Source organism: Leucoraja erinacea, chromosome 14, assembly GCF_028641065.1.
Source record: "Leucoraja erinacea ecotype New England chromosome 14, Leri_hhj_1, whole genome shotgun sequence".
Taxonomy (NCBI): Eukaryota; Metazoa; Chordata; class Chondrichthyes; order Rajiformes; family Rajidae; genus Leucoraja; species Leucoraja erinaceus.
In genome coordinates this window covers 370,607-395,602 of record NC_073390.1, presented here as the reverse complement: position 1 = coordinate 395,602, position 24,996 = coordinate 370,607, and the positions used below count along the sequence as shown (strand labels likewise).

General features: G+C 49.0%; 2 protein-coding genes across 2 annotated transcripts; both read right to left on the bottom strand.

The window, feature by feature from the left end:
* Positions 1-1,230: 1,230 nt before the first annotated feature.
* On the bottom strand, positions 1,231-2,882 carry sst1.1 (somatostatin 1, tandem duplicate 1). The gene is made up of 2 exons (XM_055645342.1): positions 2,661-2,882; positions 1,231-1,867 (listed from the first exon to the last, which is right to left on the bottom strand). The coding sequence occupies exons 1-2, from the start codon at positions 2,796-2,798 to the stop codon at positions 1,661-1,663; spliced, it is 345 nt and encodes a 114-aa protein (XP_055501317.1). The 5' UTR covers positions 2,799-2,882; the 3' UTR covers positions 1,231-1,660.
* A 4,897-nt stretch (positions 2,883-7,779) lies between these two features.
* LOC129703173 (somatostatin-like) lies at positions 7,780-17,006 on the bottom strand. Its single transcript, XM_055645341.1, has 2 exons — positions 16,843-17,006; positions 7,780-8,240 (listed from the first exon to the last, which is right to left on the bottom strand). The coding sequence occupies exons 1-2, from the start codon at positions 16,963-16,965 to the stop codon at positions 8,052-8,054; spliced, it is 312 nt and encodes a 103-aa protein (XP_055501316.1). The 5' UTR covers positions 16,966-17,006; the 3' UTR covers positions 7,780-8,051.
* Positions 17,007-24,996: the final 7,990 nt, after the last annotated feature.

Sequence of the window (24,996 nt, the reverse complement as noted above, 5' to 3'; positions counted from 1 at the left end):
TTAGTGGCTGTAGTTATCTATAAGATTAGTGATCTAATCAGATATAATACAAAAGAAAGCTTTCAACTGCACGCGACAATAATGAACCTGAACCTGAAATAACGCCGCGGGCAAAGCCTGAATTCACGCCGCGGGCAAGATTAATATTCAACGGAGAATGAATCGCCCCCTGCCCGGCCACGTAGGATGGGTCAGAGTTTGAAGAAGGAAAGGGTTCTGAATTTCATCCAAGCCCAAACACAAACTACAACAAACTAGTTACAGAGACAGGTTGAACAAGCTAGGGCTTTATTCTTTGGAGCGCAGAAGGTTAAGGGGGGACTTGATAGAGGTCTTTAAAATGATGAGAGGGATAGACAGTGTTGACGTGGATAAGCTTTTCCCACTGAGAATAGAGAAGATTCAAACAAGAGGATATGACTTGAGAATTAAGGGACAGAAGTTTAGGGGTAACATGAGGGCGAACTTCTTTACTCAGAGAGTGGTGGCTGTGTGGAATGAGCTTCCAGTGAAGGTGGTGGAGGCAGGTTCGTTATTATCATTTAAAAATAAATTGGATAGTTATATGGACGGGAAAGGAATGGAGGGTTATGGTCTGAGCGCAGGTATATGGGACTAGGGGAGATTATGTGTTCGGCACAGACTAGAAGGGTCGAGATGGCCTGTTTCCATGCTGTAATTGTTATATGGTTAATATATGGTTATACTCCTCGATAACCAACTGTAAGAGGGTTGTTGCCCTGACTGGTGGCAGCAGCGGGCTTGGACCAGGCGCCGTGGTGGACAGGTCCAGTTCCACAATCCTGTGCCCAATACACCACCTATCCGCATTCATGCCCAGCCGATTTCACAGGGGCAAAAACGTGCGCATTACCGGTTCCGGGGGCGATGGCTGTGACTCGCACCCGGAATGCAAAGAGATTAGGAAGTCGGGACCAACGGTGTGGCTCCCATGTCCGTTGGCAGATCAACGATGTTGGGGGGCAGTGGGAGTTGGGGAATCACTGCACACGCTTTGGGTACAAGTGATGACCCTTTGGGTACAAGTGTGGGTAGACCCACTTGTATAAACACCGGCGTTGGGGCCGCGGAAACAAACGTCAATTTGTGTAAATTAAGAAGGGTTGACATCGAGCCGACCCGCGCAGCGGCTCCGGGAGGGGAAGTCCATCGGGTGCCTGCACCCACCATAACTGTACTGGGCAGGGCGGACCTGTGCGCTTGGACACCTCGCTGAATCAGAGCTCGACCTTTCACTCGCTATATGGAAGAAAAGCCCAAGTGTATTTTACCTTCGCGGCGCTGAAACATTTCAGGAAGGATGCACAACAAACATTTCACTTTCAAACCTAAGTTTTATTGCAACATATAAATGAAAAATAGTGCCTCTTGGAGCTGCGCGAACGCGGCCCTACACAATCTACAAGCCCGATCGGTCTGGTACAAGTCAAAAATGAACATCTGTTACATAAATCCGTCACAATATCTCTGTACAGATCTACTGCGCCACGTTCACCTGTTTGGTTCAGACCGAGCAGGTGAACGTGTGCCAGTGAAGGGCCAAACATGGGCCAGGAATGGGCTAGTAATAGACCAGTGACGGGCTAGTATTAGACCAGTAATGGGCCACGGATGGACCAGTAACGGCGATGTCAGAGAATTAACAGGATGTGAAGGTTTTCCAGAAGAAGTTCTTGCAGCCGGCTTTGCGCTCTCTCTGGGCCAGGTTAGGGTTGACGGATCTCTCCAGTTCCATCCTCACCTCGTTCTCCTGCGCTGCTCGGGAAACGTCGTCGCTTTCCAGCGCTTGGTTCTCGGCGTTCGCCAGCTCGGCGAGCAGTTGGGCCAGAGAATACTCGGCCAGATCCTAGAGACAAGGAACAGGCGTTATTAGCGATCCCAGCAACCCGCGCCACACGGACTGAGGTGTCGCGGCAGCGGAGACACTCTCCGTAAACTCCAGCCCACATGAGCCGCGCCGCGTTTGCCCGTTCCAGGGTCGCCACCGATCCCAGTTCGTGTCCGGTGCCCGCCGACCCTGAAGGACACGAGCGAAATGTTTCTACCCCTCTTTGGAGTTGGTTGCCCGGAGACGCCGCTGTTCAACGCATTCGTGGCTGAGATTCAAGGGGTTCGCTGCAGATTCCCGGGACATTCTGGAAACCTGCGCGCAGGGTAGCGATGGGGACATCGGAGGGGCAGATGCTGGAATCCACACACAAACACTGTGCAGGAGTAGCAGATTGTTGATTGGAGCGAATACTCGACTGGTGAAGGGAATACTTGTTTCCCTCCTCCCTCTACACTCCCGGGACAATCTGTGGACGCCGCGAGACCCCGACTGTGCAAAGTGTGGGATCGGAGACGGGACGGGTTGGCATCAAGTGGGGAATGCCGAAGGAAGCGGGTACTTTGGAGGGGCGCAGTTGCAGATGGAGGCAGAAGCGCATTCGCACGGGTGTGTGAAACCGGGCGATCCGCTGGAACGCGCTGGTTCCAAACCTTCCCGATCCGATCTGATCCAGTCCCAACCCCGAGCCGCGCGTCTGCAAAAACTACATTTACTGAGACAACTCGGGACAGGGCAGGCTCTGCCGAGCGCCGGCGTGAAGCGCTACTGGCGCCTCCGTTGTCCCAACTACTGTCTACCTGCTTCTTACCGCTTTAACCCTGGAGCCGGCGGCCAGTCTCTGGAACATTCTGCGGTAACTGCTGTCTGTAGGCGCCGCGCCGACGGTCAGCACCGCCAGGGCGATGGTGAGGAGGGCGAGAGCGCAATGGAGGCGACGGAACCACATCTCGGCACGAACAGAGAGGGACAAGCTGCAGCAGTTGAAGGTGACTGAAGTTCAGCACTGGCGATGTGTGAACAGCTCCGCCGCGCCGTCCTTTTAAACCGCTCTCACCTCGGATCAACGTCATGGGGAGGATCCCCGGGGACCTCTAGCGCTTTACGTACAATCCTGTCACATTGTCCAACCTGTGATTCCAGGTGACGGAGACTGAGATAAAGCTCAGTGCGGCTGCCTTATCGCGCCGGGCAGTTGCTCCTCTGATGAGTGTTGGAGCCGCTCCATCACCAATGAAAGCGGGTGATAGACCAGCGCCATGCACATTGTGGATGGATGATTTAGATTTGGTCGTTGACATTTCAATAATGCAACATCTCCATGTGCTTCTGTGAAATTTATACAATAACATGCAGAGGATTCCTTGCCCAAATGGGCCTGTCCTTTCGTCAGTTTCCGTCGCTTTGTTCTTGCTCTGGGCTTTTCTCTACTGTAGATGAATAAGGTCTTTAATGACCAGTTTTTAGATAAGTATGTTGCGGTTTATGAGCGGCCGTGGGCGGACGGGATCTTGATTGGGCAAACACCAGAATTGCGGGATCAAAGACCAGCGAAGCTGAGCGGGTATCTGCTGCCATTGATTACTAAATGTATGGGACATTAGGAACATTCTTGGTTGTTGCAGGGACAGACTCATTGAATATACAGCATGGGAACTGGTCATTTAGCCCAACTCGTCTCTGCCGACCTAGTCGTGCAAAATTATCCTAATAAATACACGGTTTGCAAGTGTCCTCATATCAATAACACCTGGTTTCAATGACGCTCACCATTGTCATACGAGCACAGAACATCTGAGGGCAGCGATGCTCGGGGCAATTTGCAGGCTCTGCGGGTGCGGTTTCATGTCCTGGGTCAAGGCCACAACCATCGACCCTTCAGCCCATGCTCAACCAGTTCTCACTGCGCTTGCCTGAATTCTGTCCCTCACACAGAGCAGACGGCTCAGTTTTATCGGTGTCCGACCTGGCGCGAATGGCTTAGGGGAGAACATGAAGGCTTTTCCCAGAGGAAGGCCACTCGCCTCTCCGCAGACTCGGGACTTGCTGGACCCCCACGTCAGGCTGTTACAGAGATGCAGGTGTTTGGTTTTCGGGCAGGTCGATGCTGCATAGATGCCCTTACTGACATCTCAAATTATTATATCTAAAACACAACGTGCAGGAAGAACTCAGTGTGTCAGGCAACATCTGTAGAGGGAATGGGCAGACGATAATTCAGGTCGGGCTACTCTTCAGACTCTTTTGCTGAAGAATGCAGCCGACTGTCAGAACTCCCATATCCTCGCTACATCTCTGTATGAAATTATCCCTAAAACTGTACACGTGGCTAATACCGAGAACAAGAGCGAGCCGCATAGGAATTATATTCCCACTCTCATCAAAATGAAAGATAAGATTACATTCTGGATATAAAACATATGCTGGACATGTGTGTTGAAACGGATTATACGGGTAGGTGGTGGTCGTCTGGTCGGGCAGCGTTTGTGGAGAGATGGGTTCACGTTTCAGGTTAAAACCAGATGCACGGGATTCCCTGCCCGAGGAAAGGCCGAGACCACCGGTGTAGCCCCCGCACCCGGCACGAACACCACCGGTGCTCACAGAGTCTGCCTCATGATGGGATCTTTCAGCGTTTCAAGTGACAATAAATTGAAATGTTAGGTGTTTCAGATCTGCTTCGAGCGAATTTAAACTTTCGCCAAATGAAACAAATGTGTGCGGGGCGGGGATGTGAGAGCGAGGGGCGGTTGAGAGGGTCGGCGCGGCGTCGGTAAATGTCGCCGCAATCCGGACCGCCATTCTCAATGACTTTGCTTCAAACCCGTAGAATTATTCTGCAGAAGCGGAGCGCTGTCAGGGCGCTGAGTATCCTTGAATACATTAAACCACCATCATTCTTGTTAATTTGGCATGTGTTTTGCTAAGATAGTGCGCGCCTATTATAGTGAGCAGACTCCGTCCTCTCCAGCAGCCCCAGCGAGCGGATAATAAACCCCGTCGTTGCCCGAACCACGGGAAGGGTGACAGGCTCGGGGCGACGGGCAGCCCCTTTGTGCTGTGCCGGCCGGCAGCCCCTTTGTGCTGTGCAGGCGGGCGGGCGGAGCCAGCAATGGATGTGGTGCTGAACCGGCGGCGCGGATTCGGCAACAGCGGACGAACGAATCCTTCTTCAAAGTGCCGAGGTCTGGGGCTGAAGAACGGGCGGGGGCTCGGTGCGGGAGAGGGGTGCGGGAGTCAGGGCGGGGATGGCGGGGTCGAGTCGGGGTGAGGGGTCGGGTCGGGGTTAGGGGTCGGGTCGGGGTTAGGGGTCGGGTCGGGGTGAGGGGTCGGGTCGGGGTGAGGGGTCGAGTCGGGGGGGGGGGTCAGGTCGGGGTGAGGGGTCGGTTCGGTCGGGGTGAGGAGTAGGATCGGGGTGAGGGGTCGGGGCGGACGGTCGGGTCGGGGGTGAGGGGTCGTGTTGGGGTGAGGGGTCGGGTCGGGGTGGGGGTGGCGCGGTCGTGGTCAGGGCGCGAGTGGCGGCGCTCCTTCCAGCCAGCCTCGATGACCCTGGTCCGCGACCTCAAAGAAGAGGAAACATTCCTATGTTAAACCCGGCATGAATTCTGAATTCACCAGTGAGAGCGTCTCTCATTCCCCTCACTGCCCATGGACCGCCCTCACTGCCCATGGACCAACCTCACCTCCCCATGGACCAACCTCACCTCCCCATGGACACCTACTCCCCCAGGCATTCCCTCCTTAGGCTGCCAGGCCAGACCGACACCTAATATTCCAGGTGCCCCCTCACCGGGTGCATGCAACTCTCTGATCTTATGTCAACTTGTCTTGTAATGAAGGGGAACATGACACCCAATAGGGAGGTTGGGTGAGGTCACGACTCGTGACCCGTACTGTTGCCACGCAACGCCTTCTGGAGTACAAGCGGTGAACGTAATGGCTGCCAGTACAGCGAGCCCGTCTTCTGTCCCAGCATCCGGACTCCACGCTGACCGACCCCGGGCCGTCTGGCCCCGCGGCCGGTGTTTGGCGGCTGAAACGCGGCGGCGGGGCCTATAGCCAACCCGGCACCCGGGCGGGAATCATCACCCCGTGACGGTGGGGGTCGGGGTGTGAATCGCGGTCCGGGGGTCGGTGCAGCGGTCAATGACTGTGGGTGGGCGGAGGGACCAGACTGCTCCCAACTCTGCTGCAGCTGACGGGGACGTGGCCGGGTTTATGGCCCCGTGTGTCCGCTGCCCGGTTTATGGCCCCGCGTGTGTGTGTGCGCTGCCGACCCACAGCCAGTCACAGTGCGGCCACACAGGGGGGGGGGGGGGGGGGGGGGGCGGCGGAGGACTGTCCCAAGGGATCCGCTCCTTCGGCCGCTTGCACCTTGGTGCTCGGGTTCAGAGCGCTCAGTCACCCTCCATCCCCGGGTGGTCGTGGGCCGGGGCTTGCCCTCAATCCGCCGGCACGCTGCCCTTTCGCAAGTCAGCGGTTTTCTCCCACGGTCACCTCTATTTCCACATTATTTTACAGCGCATAAATTGACCATTTTGGCGGTTTTTAACAAGTAACAACGTCCGTGTTTTCGTGTGTTACGAGTGTATGACGGAAGCTGCCTTGTACTCCAGAAGGATTGAGCTACTCCGTGCGTCACGCACTTTGACCTAATGACCTTACGTGCAACCTCCCTATTCCCAGATCCTGCTGCCTCGGCGTATATACCTGGGAGAGAAGGTGTCCATGGGGAGGTGAGGTTGGTCCGCAGGGCAGTGAGAGTGGTCCATGGGCCATTGGTCTGCAGGATATCCACACCCGCCGACACTGACCACCCCCCCCCCCCCTTTCACAATTTCCCAGCCTTTCCGTTTCTTTGTACTGAAGGTCAGCTTTGGGCAGGGAGTTCCTGCAGTTGGACCTAATGCTGGGAAAAGACCAGCGATGTCATCAAGTGTTTGGGCCTGTGGTTCCCACCTGCAGCCGCTCATGTGTATCGGTTAGGGTAGAGTTATCCGTGTAGTCTGGGCGAATAAACGCCGAGCGTTTGGTGAATAGACTACATGGATACTGTGGGGGGGTTAACCTTTAGGGTGTGCGGATCGGGTCTTTATCCCGAATGCGGTTGTGCTTTCTGAGGATAGATGGTTCTCTCGCCATACAAGTGAGGAGCGCTCCACCAACTCGTGCTTTGTGGGTGGCGAACAGACTTCCAGCTGCCGGCCGGTGTGTGAGTCGCTCACCGCAAGTTCCCAGCTCGCTCCTGCTCCTGCAAACACGTGTTTGTGTCGCTGCAAGTTGTTGACTCGGCGACCGACGGTGACCTTTCTAAAGGAACGTTTCTTGTCCTTCCTTATTGTGAAGACTGATGCCTTTAGTGAATCGTCCAGTTAACCGTGTATTCTGACCAGGCCTCCACTCCGCTCCCTACCCTTTGCGCTCTGAATTCGGCTTCACTTTAACATTCCGCTTTAAAACCTTTCTCTCCAGAAATGAACCCCCAACACCAGGGTGGTTTTCGCATTGGCACCTGTTTACGATTTTCCCATTTTAAGACACAGACATCGCTCATTTCTTGCATTGACATGTTTATTTCCCAGGAAACAAATCGGCGTGTTTTCTTCCCAAATGTAAAACCAGAACTTACGTGTTAATTGTACTGTTCTGTGTTCTTGCTAGTTTATTATGGAGCTCCCGAATAATGAAATCCGCACCGCAGCCCGGCTTCACAACCCAAGGGGAAGTTTAGGAATTTGATTAAGCTATTTATTTGGTCCAAGTTGTGAGCAGAGGCGTCACCGGGAGCCAGTGCCGCGCATCCCGGGTCCGGTCGCTTGAACGAGTTTGCAGCAAGTGGCAGACTGGCGTGTCCCAGAGCCCTAACAGAACTAATCCCTGAAATTCAGCCTCAGCCTGGCTGAAAATCAACCGAATCATAATGAACAGTACCAAACCGGAATCAAACCGTGGGGTAAAGAATTAAACCTTTTTTTATTGTCGCACAGAGAAAGAATAAGGTAGGAGTGATGGAGGTTCAAATTCCTAGAGACAGACGCAAATGGTTTGTGACGAACTATAGTCGGGGCGGGTGGGTGGAAGAGCGACTGGGGGTGCCAGGGTGGCGGGGTGGCGGGTATGTAGGAGCGGGTGGGGAGCGGGTAGGGCACGCCCGGACGGGGGGAAACACCGGGGTGTCCCGGCGGGGCTCCGCCTCGCTCCGTTAACACAGTGTGTAGGTTTTCCAGAAGAAGTGTATGCAATCCTTCCGCATCCTCGCTCCCGGCGGACGAGACTGGAGTTCGGGCGGTGTGTCGTGTTCGGCTGGGATCACGGTATCGGCGACGGCCACTTGCCCAGTTTCGCCGCCCGCCTCCGCGACCACCCGGAGCAGACGGAGCAAGGCGTCTTCCTGCGGGGAAACAAGGATACGGGTTCAGTTCCCGCCGGCGCCGTACATCGCGGCTCCAACCCCTCCCTCCACCGACGTTGCCCGACTTACCCGAGTTACCCGGATAGGATCGGCCTGAATTACCGCCTGACATCGGTAATCCCCCCACCCAGAACCCACTCCCCAACCGCACTCACTAACCCACTCAATCCACACAGCCCACTTCCACCTGCCCATTTCTGGTCCATATCCCTCCAAAGCAGTCCTATCAATGCACCTGTCTCATTGTTTCTTAAACGCTAGGATAGTCCCAGCCTCAACTCGTTCCATACATCCACCACACATTCTGTGAAAAAAAAATCACCTTTCAGATTCCTATCAAATCGTTTCTACTTCACCATAGCCCTGTCATCTGGTCCTCGATTCACCTACTCTGGGCAAGAGACTCTGCATCTACACGATCGATTCCTCTCATTATTTTATACACCCCTATAAGATCACCCGTCATCCGCCTCCGCTCCAAGGTATAGAGTCGCAGCCTTCTCAACCTCTCTCTATAGCTCAGACCCCCTAGTCCTGGCAACATCCCCGTAAATCTGTTCTGTACCCTTTACAGCTTGACAACATATTTGCTATAACATGGTGCCCAGAACTGAACACAATACTCTAATTGCGGCCTCTTATACAACTGCAACATGATCTCCCAACTTCTATACTTTATACTCTGACTGATGAAGGCCAATGTGCCGAACGCCATTTTGAGCACCTTATATACCTGCGACTTAACCAACAAGGAACTATGGACATGCACTCCATATCATTCTGTTCTACAACACTCCCCAGAGCCCTGCCATTCACTCAGGTCCTGCCCATGTTAGACTTTCCAAAATGCAACACCTCACATTTCTCTGTATTAAATTTCTCAGCCCCCTGGCCAGTCGATCAAGATCCTGCTGCAATCTTTCACTACCATCTTCACTCTCTGCAATACCACCCAATTTTGTATCATTAGCAAACTTGTTAATGTTGCCCTGTAGATTGATGCAGATGACAAACAGTAACGAGACTAACACCGAACCTTGAGGCACACCACTAGTTACAGGCCTCCAGTCAGCGAAACAACAATCTACCATCATCCTCTGCTCCCTTCCACGAAGCCAATGTTCTCTCCATTCAACTACCTCTCCTTAGATCCCATGCAATCTAACCTTCCAGAGCAGCCTACCAGGCGGAACGATCATGCCTTCTCGATTCTCATCATGAAACAGGAATGGACCGTGCGCCAATTCATGAAGCACACCATTCCTCACCCTCTGCTTCTTTCCACAGTCAATTTCGTATTCACTACCTAGATCTCATATGATCTAACAGTCCAGATACGTTATCGCGTGGAACGTGCTGCTAAAGTCCATTTATAGACGTCTTCTACGGCTTTACCCTTATCATCCTGCTTAGTTATGTCCAAAGAAAATTCAATCATATTTCCGAGACACGTTTTCCAACTTACACAGTCTCGAATCAAGCGTGTCTGTCCAAATTCACGTATATCTTATCCCTCTGAATCCTCTCCAGTAACTTTCCTACTGTAGATGTTGGCTTTAGTGCACTACAATTATGATGTTTTTCTCGATGAAGGCACAACATTAGCCACCCTCCAGTCTTCTGGCACCTTATCGCATCTAACGATATGTCACAGCCAGGACTCCCGCAATTTCTTCTCTACTTCATGGACATTCCACACCTTATTGGCTATTATAGGGACTGTCCTCAAGCCAAAGCCATTAACTTTCCCATGTTTCCTAGCCTTCGTGTCTTTTTCTGGCCAACATCCAGAGGTTTATCGAGTTCAAACAAACTCAATGATGACTTTGCCCATCTCCTGCGGGTCCACACATGAATGACAACGTTGCCTTCTGATAAACCATATTCTTTCTTCCGTTACCCTTTCCCCCTTAATATGCATATATGGCTTTGGGTAATAAATGGCTCCTTAAACGCATCTGCCGGACCTATCTCACACCACCTTTTTATCCTCCTGATTGATTTTTATTCGTCAAAGCCCAATACTGTTCCCGGGATACCCCGGATACATATAACGGACACACGCCTTCTTTTTCATTACAAGAGCCTCAATTTCTCCCACCAGTGTTCCTTACTCCTTCAGGGACATCCATACCTTCAACTTTCACTATTGAAAGCATCACACTTTCTGGACTCCATTTGCCTGCGAACAACCTACCCCAATCAAACCATTGCAAGTTCCTGTCTAATACCATTAAAGTTGGCAAAACCCAATTTAGAACTTTAATTTATGTCGCCCCCAGTTCTTATGTCTACCTATTTTTTATGTGATTTAACTGTGATCGCTGGTCCCAAAAGGCTTTCCACTGACACTTCAGTCACTTGCCCTGTCCAATTCCCTAAGAGTACATCCAGCTTTGCGCTCTCCCGTGTAGGCTGCTCTCCATATTGCATGAAGAAACATTCTTGAGCACATTTGACAAATTCCACCCTTTGCACTGTGCCTACTATATGTCTCATAACACCCTCCTTAATCTGCTCAAAATTATCTACGTACTCCTCTCAGGTCTCAACTATCTTCCACGTTGAAGCTGGTGCATACCGATGATTTTTTTTAAATTTCGGACCTCACCCACATCATCTGGCTCGGCACATGCACATTCTTCCCGGCTATCATCATTTCTCCTGATACAGTGGCTTGCAAAAGTATTCATGCCCCTTGAACTTTTCCACATTTTGTCACGTTACAACCACAAACGTAAATGTATTTTATTGGGATTTTATGTGATAGACCAACACAAAGTGGTGCATAATTGTGAAGTGGAAGGAAAATGATACATGTTTTTCAATTTTTTTTACAAATAAAAAACTGAACAGTGTGGCATGCAAAAGTATTCAGCCCCCCTGAGTCAATACTTTGTAGAACCACCTTTCGCTGCAATTACAGCTGCAAGTCTTTTGGGGTATGTCTCTACCAGCTTTGCACAACTAGAGACTGAAATTTCTGCCCATTCTTCTTTGCAAAATAGCTCAAGCTCAGTCAGATTGGATGGAGAGCGTCTGTGAACAGCAATTTTCAAGTCTTGCCAGATATTCTCAATTGGATTTAGGTCTGGACTTGACTGGGCCATTCTAATACATGAATATGCTTTGATCTAAACCATTCCATTGTAGCTCTGGCTGTATGTTTAGGGTCGTTGTCCTGCTGGAAGGTGAACCTCCGCCTCAGTCTCAAGTCTTTTGCAGACTCTAACAGGTTTTCTTCCAAGATTGCCCTGTATTTGGCTCCATCCATCTTCCCATCAACTCTGACCAGCTTCCCGGTCCCTGCTGAAGAAAAGCATCCCCACAGCATGATGCTGCCACCACCATGTTTCACAGTGGGGATGGTGTGTTCAGGGTGATGTGCAGTGTTAGTTTTCCGCCACACATAGCGTTTTGCATTTAGGCCAAAAACTTCAATTTTGGTCTCATCTGACCCGAGCACCTTCCTCCACATGTTTGCTGTGTCCCCCACATGGCTTATGGCAAACTGCAAACGGGACTTCTTATGGCTTTTTTTCAACAATGGCTTTCTTCTTGCCACTCTTCCATAAAGGCCCGATTTGTGGAGTGTACGACTAATAGTTGTCCTGTGGACAGATTCTTCCACCTGAGCTGTGGATCACTGCAGCTCCTCCAGAGTTACCATGGGCCTCTTGGCTGCTTCTCTGATCAATGCTCTCCTTGTCCGGCCTGTCAGTTTAGGTGGACGGCCATGTCTTGGTAGGTTTGCAGTTGTGCCATACTCTTTCCATTTTTGGATGATGGATTGAACAGTGCTCCGTGAGATGTTCAAAGCTTGGGATATTTTTTTATAACCGAACCCTGCTTTAGACTTCTCCACAACTTTATCCCTGACCTGTCTGGTGTGTTCCTTGGGCTTCATGATGCTGTTTGTTCACTAATGTTTACTAACAAACCTCTGAGGCCTTCACAGAACAGGTGTATTTATACTGACATTAGATTACACACAAGTGGACTCTATTTACTAATTCGGTGACTTCTGAAGGCAATTGGTTGCACTGGATTTTATTTAGGGGTATCAGAGTAAAGGGGGCTGAATACTTTTGCACGCCACCCTTTTCAGTTTTTTATTTATAAAAAGATTTGAAAACCATGTATCATTTTCCTTCCACTTCACAATTATGCGCCACTTTGTGTTGATCTATCACATAAAATCCCAATAAAATACATTTACGTTTGTGGTTGTAACGTGACAAAATGTGGAAAAGTTCAAGGGGTATGAAAACTTTTGAAAGCCACTATCTTGGATTCTCCTTAATCCTACTTAATCCAATTTGTGAACGATATTTATTTTTTCCACCTAATTTCTTTCTTGAGTTCTACTCTACACAGTATATAATCCGTCATGAGATTCCGCTAAATCAGTGATCTATACTTGCCATGTTTCCCTTTCATGCTGTCTCTGAAGTCTCGCAACCCCCTGCTTTTGCCTACAAATATTTGTTCCGTATCTAAATTTGATAGGAGCTATTAAAATCAGACTTCTTCCAATTCCAGACGTCAAGGTGAAGACCACATTCTCCCCTTCCATAACTGCCTCATGGTTATCGCTCTGAACCCTTCCCCCGTCCACACTTCCATCAATTGCCCTGCATTGTTTTCGAAGATAATACCTGTTGTGTCGAAGAGGATTCCCCTACATATTGTCTCACACACTTGACAAGCCCTCTCTCTGTGATATGGTGTTCTATAATCTACGTTCTTAGTCCCTCTGCCTAATCAGTCCCGGTTAACACTGGGGAAGTTGGAATCCTTCTGAATTGATCCAAACCATTTTGTCTTTGCTCAACAGCCGAATTTGAATCAAAACAATATCAACATTTAATTCCACAGTGGAACATTTATATCGAATGGGTTTGAACAAACATCACTTCAAGCATACACAGATTTTATCTATCCCAGATAATTTAATGACTCTTTAGCTACTCTAATAACTGTGCAAGATAAGATTTCAGTAAAACAAAATGTTTCTTTCTTTGTGAAGGATACATTGGTGGGACGCCGACAAGAAAACAGGCGAACAAATGTCACGGGATCCTGAGTTCGAAAGTTATGAAGTTATATTAAACTTCCGCAATTGTCAAGTTCTGCCTCTGGAGAAACATCGTCTCCATCTATGTTCCACACTTCAGGAAACATCCCAAGGTCCCCGAAATCGTTGAAGAAATATTACAGCATTACATCGTGGACGAGGAGCTGAAGAGGTGAGGCTTGTTCTCCTTGGCGCGGAGATGGTTACTGGGAGATTTAGCAGATATGTTCAAAATATTGAATGGGATTTAGAGAGTAAAAATATTCTGGAATCAGTACCAGATTTTGTACTTCGATAGGCACACGATGATGCAAGGAATGGAGGGATTTAGACCATGAGCGGTTTACATTGGCATCACTGTCAGCACGGACATTGCGGGCCGAATGGTCTGTTCTTGTGCTGTATCTTTCTTCTATTCTCCGTAACCGAAATGTACAGGTTCAAGACAACTGGCAAAATTGCAGAGAAGGTTCACCAGACTGATTCCTGGGATGTCAGGACTGTCTTATGAAGAAAGACTGGATAGACTTGGCTTATACTCTCTAAAATTTAGGAGATTGAGAGGGGATCTTATAGAAACTTACAAAATTCTTAAGGGGTTGGACAGGCTAGATGCAGGAAGATTGCTCCAGATGTTGGGGAAGTCCAGGACTAGGGGTCACAGCTTAAGGATAAGGGGGAAATCCTTTAAAACCGAGATGAGAATAACTTTTTTCACACAGAGAGTGGTGAATCTCTGGAACTCTCTGCCGCAGAGGGTAGTCGAGGCCAGTTCATTGGCTATATTTAAGAGGGAGTTAGATGTGGCCCTTGTGGCTAAGGGGATCAGAGGGTATGGAGAGAAGGCAGGTACGGGATACTGAGTTGGATGATCAGCCATGATCATATTGAATGGCGGTGCAGGCTCGAAGGGCCGAATGGCCTACTCCTGCACCTATTTCTATATTTCTATGTTTCTAAAGTAACCAGGTGAAAGGTGTATTTTTCGTCCGAGTGCGCTGTTGCGATCAGAATGGAATGTGTAGAGTGGTAACCTCCCAGCAAAGTGAAGAAACTCGCCGGGCTCTGGAAGACCAGATAATGGCGTGATTAAACCAGGAAGAAATGTTAAACAGACACAAGGATATCGAGGGTAATTGGCCCTCTCTGCTACGTAGCCTCACAGAGATGCGGATATCGTGGATGTAAATGTAATTTAATGCAAATCTAACAGGGGACAAACTATATCATCGTTTTTTAACTATTTTATAAAATTGAATTGTTGTAATTGGTTAATTGTTGTTAAATTGGGCTAAATATTTCTCCAGGTTTGTTGTGAATGTTCGGAGCTAATTCTCACAGATTCTCCTTGGGAATCAGTAATAACATATTTCACCCGAGCTGACTAGCAGGAAGGGAGTTATCACACAAGAGGCGCTCTTTAGCGGGAGTAAATCTGCAGGGAAATTACAGGCGTACACAGAACAGGTAAAGTGCTGATCAGGGGCAAGTTGGCTGCTGAATTTTCACATTAAAGCGAAGAGGAAAGTAGGAAGAAATTTCCGAGAATGTGCCAGGGAAGATTCTCGAGCAGTAGGTCTCCACCCAATAAGGTGGAATCATCGCTGGATCTAGTTCAGGGGAATGAAATGGGCCAAGTGACGACTGGGGAGGAGTGATCATCAGTCATGGGTTGTCAAGGAACAACCATGTACCATGTCGACTTTGGAGGAGGCCTGGGTTGATTGAGATTGGGTGCAATCTGGAGATGGAAAATTCAACAAAAGTTGCAAGTGGTCACCTACCAACGGGAGAATTTGCAAGTAGCTGTAATCCTCCACACCCACAGGGTGGTGTTGGGGAAGAAACCGCAGAGATTCTTGAGTGAGAAAGCGAGAGAATATGATTGAATCAAGAAGTCCGGCGATTGGAAGCAGGGCAGGGTTTGAGTTGAGTTTGGTCCAAGATATAGGCAACCTTCAAAGGCAGACATCGAGCACTCTGACCCCAGGGGTAAGTGGTGAGCGGGAGCAGGATGGAGAGAAGAGAACCATTTACACAGTATGGAGTTAAACCTCACATCTTCCGCAACTTCTTCAGTCCTTTGGCTATGGGCAGCGCCAACCTGCGCCACTATATTACAGCCCACACTTTGAATAAAAACAGAACATGCTGGAAATACTCAGGCCAGGCCGCACCCGTGCGAAGAGAAACGGTCAAAGTTTCAGGTTGAAGACCCTCGGGCAGAGAGGTTCTTGGACCTGTTTCTCTTCTCACACATGGCGCGGCTTGACGTGCTGAGCGTTTCCAGCAGCTTCCAATTCATTATTGTAGAAACCCTGACCTCTTCACGTTTGCCATTCTCACCATGCCGTTGCGTGAGGTGGAACATGGTGGAAATAAGAAGCGCCTGGATATCGTCTAAGGGACGGGGAAAGTGGGGGAATAATTCGGATAAGAGAGGACTGTGGCGGACCAAATACAGGGGGACTGATCTCGGCTCGACAGCTCCGGCCGCTCGGGGTTGCAGCGCCGCTGGACTGCAAGATGTCCACCTATACTCGTGTCTCACTGTGCCTTCACTGCTGGCCCAGGCAGCATTTGATTTTCAGATCTTGAAGCTCATAAGATCATAAGGTCATAAATGTTAGGCGTAGAATCAGTCAATTCGACCAATCAAGTCTACTCCGCCATTTAATCATGGCTGATCTATCTCCCCTTCCTAACTCACTTCTCCCGCCTTCTCCCCACAACCCCCAACACCCATACTAATCCCTCCCCCCCACCCTCCCCCAACCACTACCCCCACAGATAGGTCCAGAACTCACCACAGATAACAAAGGGGGACCCTGAGCGAAAGAGTGGGGGAGAGAGAGAGGGAAGGAGAGAGAGGGGGGCGAGAGGGTTAGAGAGGGGTGAGAGAGGGGCGAGAGAGGGGGGCAAGTGGGAGAGAGAGGGGGAGAGAGAGGAAGAGGGGGAGAGAGGAAGGGGAAAGGGAGGGAGAAAGGGGTGAGAGAGAGGGGGAGAAAGCGAGAGAGAGGGTGAGAGAGAGGGGGAGAGAGAGAATGGGGAACAGAGAGGGTGGGGTAGAGAGAAAGGGAGAGAGAGCGAGAGAGAGAGAGGGGGGAGAGGAGAGAGAGAGAGAGAGAGGGGGGGAGAGAGAGAGAGAGGCACTGTTGAGCCTCAACCTAACCCCACCAACACACCCTCCCTCACCCCCCCCCTCCCCTCGCACATGTCGCCCGCCCACCTGATGCGCCCAACGCTGTCGGCAGCGCCGCTGCTGCTGTCGTTTGTCCTTTGCTCAGACACTCGCACCAGGAATCAGCCATGATCATATTGAATGGCGGTGCAGGCTCGTAAGGGCCGAATGGCCTACTCCTGCACCTATTTTCTATGTTTCTATGTTTCTATGTTACTAGGAACATCACGAGTTGTTGGACTTTCTAGTCACCCGAGTCCATTCTGAGCTGCGTGAGCCGACATTACCAATGAGTTCAGCGCAGTCAGTGCGGCCTCTCTTACCTGGGCGATAGACGACTGCAGAGCCATATCGTACCGGCCGCCTGCTGGAGCCGAGGCGGTCCGGTTCACCGACAGGGCGATCAGCAGCGCGGCGATGGCGACAACACGACGGCACCACATCATGGGGCGAAGGATGTTTCAGCACTGCAGCCGAGGATAGCTCCTCTCTTTTTAAACCTAGTCCCGCATCAGCGGAGCCGCTGGAAACGTCCCATCTGTTTGCCCTTTCGCAACAATAGTTAAAAAATAACGAACATCTCCGACCTGGCACCTGCCCGGCCGAGGTGCCCTCGCCCTGCATGGCCGCGCTCCAGGGACTGGATAAGAGAGGCCCTGGTAGACCGCCAACTCGCAGCAACAAATGGCCCGTCGCTCAGAAACAGCCCGGGCGCATCGGCTAAATGACCCGTGCCGGCCCCCCGACATATCCTTCACACCTGAGGCACTATATGTCAGCATAGTGACCACGACAGACATGTCTGCCCTCCGAGCCGACCAGTCGGCCCTCTTGTCCTGCCAACCCACACCCTGACTCCAAAGTATAATAAATCGAGTACCGCCAGTTCAAGTTTCACAAAGGCAGCTTCATATTCAGCGTTAAAAGCAGAGGGAACTAATAGCCAAAGATAGACACTCAATTGAAAAGTTGATTTGGATTTGCGGGTTTGTGAGAAGCAGACTGGATCACGTCTGGAACGGGTATTGTCCATTCCCCCGCCAACGGGCCCCACTGGTTCCATCAGAGTGTTACGTCTGACCTGAGGTCTAACTGCTTCCCGCTGAGGCCCAGACACAGGGCATCGGCTGGAGAATCTTTGCTCGTTCGGCCAGGGACACGTTCTACCGGACAGCAGTAATGGGAGTTAATTATTTGCCTCTGGATAATACGATTGTATCATAGAGGTTAATGTGGTTAATGTGGTCGTAGTGTTTGACAAAACCCGTATGGGATTCTAGTCCAAGACGGTTGAGGGCCATGGGATGGAAGGCAAGTTGGCAAATTGGATCCAACATTGATTTAGTGATAGGAGGGACGGTGGTGGAGAAGGGTTGCTTTTATGGTTGTCCGGGAAGGGATGACTCATCTCCTTCAGTCATGAGGAGAGACCGGACAGGTTGCGTCCGGTCTCCACTGAGGGAAGGATGCTGAAGAATGACGCCTGATATAGAAACATTCTCTCTGCCTTCTGTGGAAAGGTAGAAACCTATTATCTTACATGGCGCGACTATGACCAGAGTGTATAGGCTTTGTTCAGTAGATTGCAGATTTTGGTGGTTTTGCGTGGGTTGAAGCCCCGGCATTTCTGAAGAGGAATGTAGACAAGCATTTGAAGTGGCATGGAATAGAAGTATCTGGCCCGTCTGCTGGGAAAAGATTAGAAAAGATCACCACGTGATCAGCGTAGGAAAATGGGAAGAACGGCCTATTTCCATGCTGTTCAAGTTCAAGTTCAAGTGAGTTTATTGTCATGTGTCCCTGATAGGACAATGGCATTTTGCTTTGCTTCAGCACACAGAGCATTGTAGGCATTTACTACAAAACAGATCAGCGTGTCCATATACCATATTATACATATATACACACATGAATAAATAAACTGATCAAGTGCAAATAACAGATAATGGGTTATTGATAATCAGAAATTTGTCCGAGTCAGGTTTAATAACCTGATGGCTGTGGGGATGTAACTATTCCTGAACCTGGTTGTTGCAGTCTTCGGGCTCATGTACCTTCTACCTGAAGGTAGCAGGGAGATGAGTGTTTGGCCAGGGTGGTGTGGGTCTTTGATGATATTGCCAGCCTTTTTGAGGCTGTACAACCTTTCTCCACATAAGCTGACACCCATTTCATGTTAATTATCGATGATGACCTATCATTCCTTACCCTGTATTTATCTGCTGGAATTGGTGAGAGGCGGTTATGGTTCCCCGTCCAAGTATTAAACTTCCATAATTCTTCAAGGCACATTCAGTCTGTCAGTCTATGCAGTGGAGGTATAGTTACAGGTGGACTTCCCAGGAAGTAGTGTTTTAGAACCGTGTCTCCTTGCTTGTCTTCATCTGAAGGTGGATCAGCTGCTTCAGTTACTGCTCCCCTTCACTTTCTCCAGTCGAGGACCTTTAGAGTGACAGCCCTAACCTACTATCCACCCCCACTTTTGGCTGATGGGGGAAGGTAATTGCCTAGTCGCTAACTATATTTCCGCATTGCACCATTGGTTATCGGAACTCTTCCCTCACCTCTGTTGTTTTTACCAAGCCCACCTTTTTGTGTAAATGTCTTTAATCTGCACATGGTTTGAACTGGACTTCCACCAACACTGCAGTCAAGTTAACGGAATGCGCTCCTGGGACGCAATGCGTCACGGTGACTGGGAGCAATGCGAGAGTGCCGGGACATTGAGGGTTATTTTTGGATATTGCATTCCAAGGACAGAGGCAGAGAGCGATTGAGCAAATGTTACTAATGTTCTTCACTTGTTCATAAAGGGCGGCAAAGATAAACCTGGGGAATACAGGCCAGTGATTTGAGCATCAGTGGGGAGGATGTAGTTGGAGAAGATTCTGAGGGGCAGGATTTCTGTTCACTTGGAGAGACAAGGGTTGATTAGGGGTTGGTCAGTGCTGTTTTATGCAACATCAGATCTCACAAATCTGATGTGTTTTGAGGAAGTAACTAAGGTAACCGATAAAGGCAAATTTTTAGCTGTGGTTCAGATAGACTTCTATGTCTATTAATAAAGCTTACCAGGCTACTCGCAAAAGCTAAATGTGTAGAGAAAAAAGACTAAATTTAATGAGTGGATCAGCGAATGTAAAAGTAAAATCGCTAGAGAAGTGGTAAAAATCTCAGCGTTTTTGCGTCTGGTTTTCGCGGAATAACGAATCAAAGGCAAAAATAATGACATACACCCCCCCCCACACACACACACACACACACACACACACACACACACACACACACACACACACAGTTTTAAAACTATACACAAGATATAGATGGGTGGCTTAGATAGGATAGTCTATATTCAAGGGCAGGGAAATCTGGAATGGTTGCCACTGCTTTAAGAACACAGGGTGAAAGTTAAAGAGGATCTGAGGAGATCGTTTTCCACAGAGAGGGTGGCGGAACAAGATGCCAGAGGAGACGGCGGAGGCAGATACAATTAAAAGGATTAAGAGGTTTATGTGGCATGTGATTAGATTGGACAGGAAAGGCACAGAGGGCCACGGGCCTAATGCGGGCAAACAGTGTCAGCGAAGGTGGACATCCGCGCGAAGGGCGGGGTAGACAGAAAGGGCAATTCTATTATCCAATGCAGGACCCAGTATCCGCATTCAATCTGCTGCCCGGGGATTTCTCCTCTCTTTTTCCCCACTCACCCAACGACCTCTCTGGGTGAATGCCGGATGTGAGGTCAAGACGAGTGTCCTTTCCTGCTCAGGTAGTTGAGTGAGTAGGAGGGAAAGCAGAGAGGGGAGAGAAAGAACAAGGCGGAAGTGTGGGAGGGAGGGAGGGAGGATGGGAGGAGAACGGAAATACGCTTGTACAAAGATGTGACAATCGGTCATTCCAGCCTCGCCAACAGTCTATCTGTTTTTTTCGTCCATTTTGTTATTTTTTATGTGTTTTTAAAGTTTGTGTAGATGTTCTCTGGTTTGTTTGATGTGGGGGAGATGGAGGGGGAGGGGGTCCGTGGAAACTTTTTTTTTCAATCTCTTACCTTGCCGGAGATACGATTGTCTTCCGGGACGTACCTCCGGTAGCTCTGCGGCCGAACATCGTGGAGCTGGCGGCCTCACTCGGGTCTGACTTTGAGCCCCACCGCGGGTCCGTGGACTTATCATCGTTTGGAGCGATCCTTGCCTGGGATCGCTCCAACCGGGGCCTGTGGATTTTATCATTGAGAGCTCGTAGTCTCGGGAGCTCCTACGACAAGGTTCGACCAGCCTCGAACCGGGGTCAGAGTGCTCGGCGCGGGGAAGCTGAGATTCCCCCTGATGCAGGAGCCCGATCGCCCAGAGGAATAGGGCTCGGCTGCCGGCTACGGGCGTAAGATCGCCCCTACCCCGGGAGAATAAGAAGGGAAGAGATTGAACTGTTTTGCCTTCCATTACAGTAAGGGATGTGAAGGAGTCACTGTGGTGGATGCTTATGTTAAAATGTATTTTGTGTGTTCTGTTCCTTTTTATTTGTATGACTGACTTGGCAAATCAAATTCCTCGTATGTTGCAAAACATACTTGGCTAATAAAGTATTATTGTATTGTATTGTTTAAGGTCATTCTGAAGAAAGGTCTCGACCCGAAACATCACCTATCCCTTCGCTCCATAGATGCTGCCTCACCCGCAGAGTTTCTCCAGTATTTTTGTCTACCATTGTATTGTATTGCATTGTACATTTCTGAAAGTATATTGCCCAAAAAGCGGTGATTTTAAACTTAAATCCATATTTTAATTTCCAGTTTGTAGCAAGATGGCCCCAGTGGTTTCCCTGCCACTCAAAGGCATGACATCCATTGTACAATTACCATTGAGGATTCTGTTTGCAGCCGATGGCCTTATACTAGACAAAACTCGCCAAGGACCAGTCAGCGAAAGCAAAAGGGCAATGCGATGACGCGGAAAATGAAAATTAAGAAACAGGAGCCAGTGTCAAATAAAAAGTCAATCTTCCAACCCATTAAACAATATCTAGATGCTCAATTAAACAAACCGGGCTTGAGAAAGCTCCTTATTAAACACACATGCTCTCGTCAACACACGACTGGTGCTTTCATTAAACAATATTTAACTTGGTTAACTCCAACATCGACCCATTAAAAGTATCTGCTCCACTGAACGATATTTATCCCTTTAACAAGCCGCGCCGTCCATCCGAGCGTGAGCGGCAACTCGGCCACATCCAGCATCCAGCAAAGCGTTTTATTCTTCAAAACAACGTTGCAAATCCCGAAATATACTGACCCTCCATGTGGTAATGTTCCTGAAGGTGTGATTCTACCCGCGGTACAGTCTCTGAAGGTGTGATTCTACCCAGGTACCATCCCTGCAGGTGTGACACTTCCTAGGGCAAGGTAGCGACGAAGACAGCTCGGAAACCAGCCTTCATACTAATAGTGTCATAGAGTAATGCAATGTGGAAACAGTCCCTTCGGAACAACCTGTCCACACTGACTAACATCTCAGCTATACTAATCCCATCTGCCCGCATTTGGTCCATATTCCTCCAAACCTGTCCTATCCATATATCTGTATAACTGTTTCTTAAATGTTGGGATAGTCCCAGCCTTAACTACCTCCGCTGGCAACTTGTTCCATACACCCACAGCCCTTTGTGTGAAAAAGTCAGATTCCAATTATTTTTTTCCCCCTTCACCTTAAAGCTACTCTAGGCAGGAGACACTGTGTATCTAACCGATCTATTCCTCTCATGATTTTATATACCTTTGTACGATCACCTAGGCCTTACCCTCCTGTACTCCAGGGAATAGAATCCCAGCCTACTCAATTTTTCCCTCCAGCTCAGACCATCAAATCGTGGCAACATCCTCGTAAATCTTCCCTGTACCCTTTCCAGCTTGACAACATATTTCCTTTAACATGGTGCCCAAAACTAAACACAACACTCTAAATGCGGCCTCACCAATGCTTCATACAACTGCAACATTACCTCCCAATGTCTATACTCAATATTCTGGCTGATGAACAATGTGCCAAAAGCCTTTCTGACCATCTGATCTACATGCGATCCCATCTTCAAGGAACTATGAACCTGCACTCCTACATCCATCTGCACTCCAATGCCACCCATAGACCTACCATTCATTGTGTTGGTCCTGACCATGTTAGACTTCCCAAAATGCAAGACCTCACATTTCTCACAACTGTATAAATTCCATCAACCATTCATTCCTCAGCCTACCTGGCCAATCGATCAAGATCCTTCTGCAATCGTTCATCCTGCTGCAATCGTTCACGACTATTTTCACTTTTTGCAAAACCACCCACATTTGCTAATCTTGTCGTGTATGTTCTCATCCAAATCATTGATATAGATGACAAACAGTAACGGGCCCAGCATCAAATCCTGAGGCACGCCACTAGTCACAGGCCTCAAGTCCGAAAAGCATCAGCCTCTGCTTCCTTCCATGAAGCCAATCAGCTATCTTTCCTTGGATGCCATGCGACCTAACCTTCCTGAGTAGCCTACCACATGGAACCTTGTTGAATGCTTTGTGGTCTACACAAACAATATCTACAGGTCTGCCCTCATCGACCTTTTTGGTCACGTCTTCAAAAAACTCAATCATATTTGTGAGACACAATCTCCCACGCACAGAATTCTGCTGACTTTCCCTAATCATATATTAATGGTTTTGACGAGAGAATTAAATGTAACATCTCCAAGTTTTCAGATGACACAAAGCTGGTTGGCAGAGTAAGCTGTGAGGAGGATGGCAGATGCAGTATAATGTGGATAAATATGAGGATATTCACTTTGGTGGCAAGAACTGGAAGGCAGATTCTTATCTGAATTATGTCACATTCGGAAAAGGGGAAGCGCAACGCGGCCTGGGTGGCCTTGTACATCAGTCGCTGAAAGTAAGCATGCGAGTACAGCAGGCAGTAAAAACAGCTCATGGCATGTTGGCCTTCATTACGAGAAGGTTTTTGAGTTTAGGAGCTAGGAGTTGCACAGGGCCCTGGTGAGACCACACCTGTAGTATTGTGTGCAGTTTTGTTCTCCTAATTTGAGGAAGGACACTGATATTGAGGTAGTGCAGCGTCGGTTCATCAGGTTAATTCCCGGGATGGCAGGGATAATCTGATGATTTTCCTCAGCGTATAATCCCTCCATACAAAAAAATCAGTGTACCTTCCCTGAAATGAGGAGTAATTAGATTGTGAGAAACCTTTCCTCGCGGCTAAAGTCTCTAAATCTGAAGTGCGTGAGTTTAGGGAAAGGGTATGGAGGTTGAGGGGGGGAGAGATTTAGGCCATTTGGAAGAGTGGGCTGCAAGATGGCAGGTGGAGTTTAATGCTGATAAGTGTGAGGTGCTACATCTTGGCAGAACAAATCAAAATAGGACGTACATGGTAAATGGTTACGAATTGAGGAATGCAGTTGAACAGAGCGATCTAGGAATAACTGTGCATAGTTCCCTGAAGCTGGAATCTCATGTAGATAGGGTGATAAAGAAAGCTTTTGGTGTGCTGGCCTTTATAAATGAGAGCATTGAGTATAGAAGTTGGGATGTAATGTTAAAATTATACAAAGCATTGGTGAGGCCAATTCTGGAGTATGGTGTACAATTTTGGTCGCTTAATTATAGGAAGGATGTCAACAAAGTAGAGAGAGTACAGAGGAGATTTACTAGAATGTTGCCTGGGTTTCATCAACTAAGTTACAGAGATAGGTTGAACAAGTTAGGTCTTTATTCTTCGGAGCGCAGAAGGTTAAGGGGGAACTTGATAGAGGTTTTTAAAATGATGAGAGGGATAGACAGAGTTGACGTGGATAAGCTTTTCCCATTGAGATTAGGGAAGATTCAAACAAGAGGACAAGACTTGAGAATTAAGGGACAGAAGTTTAGGGGTAACATTAGGAGGAACTTCTTTACTCAGTGATGAATGAGCTTCCAGTGGAAGTGGTGGAGCCAGGTTCGAGTTTAGCATTTAAAAATAAATTGGATAGGTATATGGACGGGAAAGGAATGGAGGGTAATGGTCTGAGTGCAGGTAGATGGGAGTAGGGGGGAAAAAATAAGTGTTCGGCACGGACTTGAAGGGCCGCGATGGCCTGTTTCCGTGCTGTAATTGTTATATGGTTACCAGCTTTCGACCAGAAGATAGCAGGAATCAGAATGTTCTGACTTGAGGCGGTTATGGCGAATCTGACAAGTGCGGGTGAACGTAGGGTGAGTGTGTTGGTAAATTGATAGTTATAAGTGTATGTTGTAGGTTGGAATGGACGTGGTGGGCTGAAGGGCCTGTTTCTGGATTCTGACGAACGTGGATACCAAGGCCCAATGTGACACAGAGACAGACCCCGACGCCTGCCGAATGCGGAGCGCTGCTACAACCCGGACAGAGAACTTAGGAACGGGGAACAGCGACCAGAGGAATGCCTGAACATTTTATTGCTTCTTA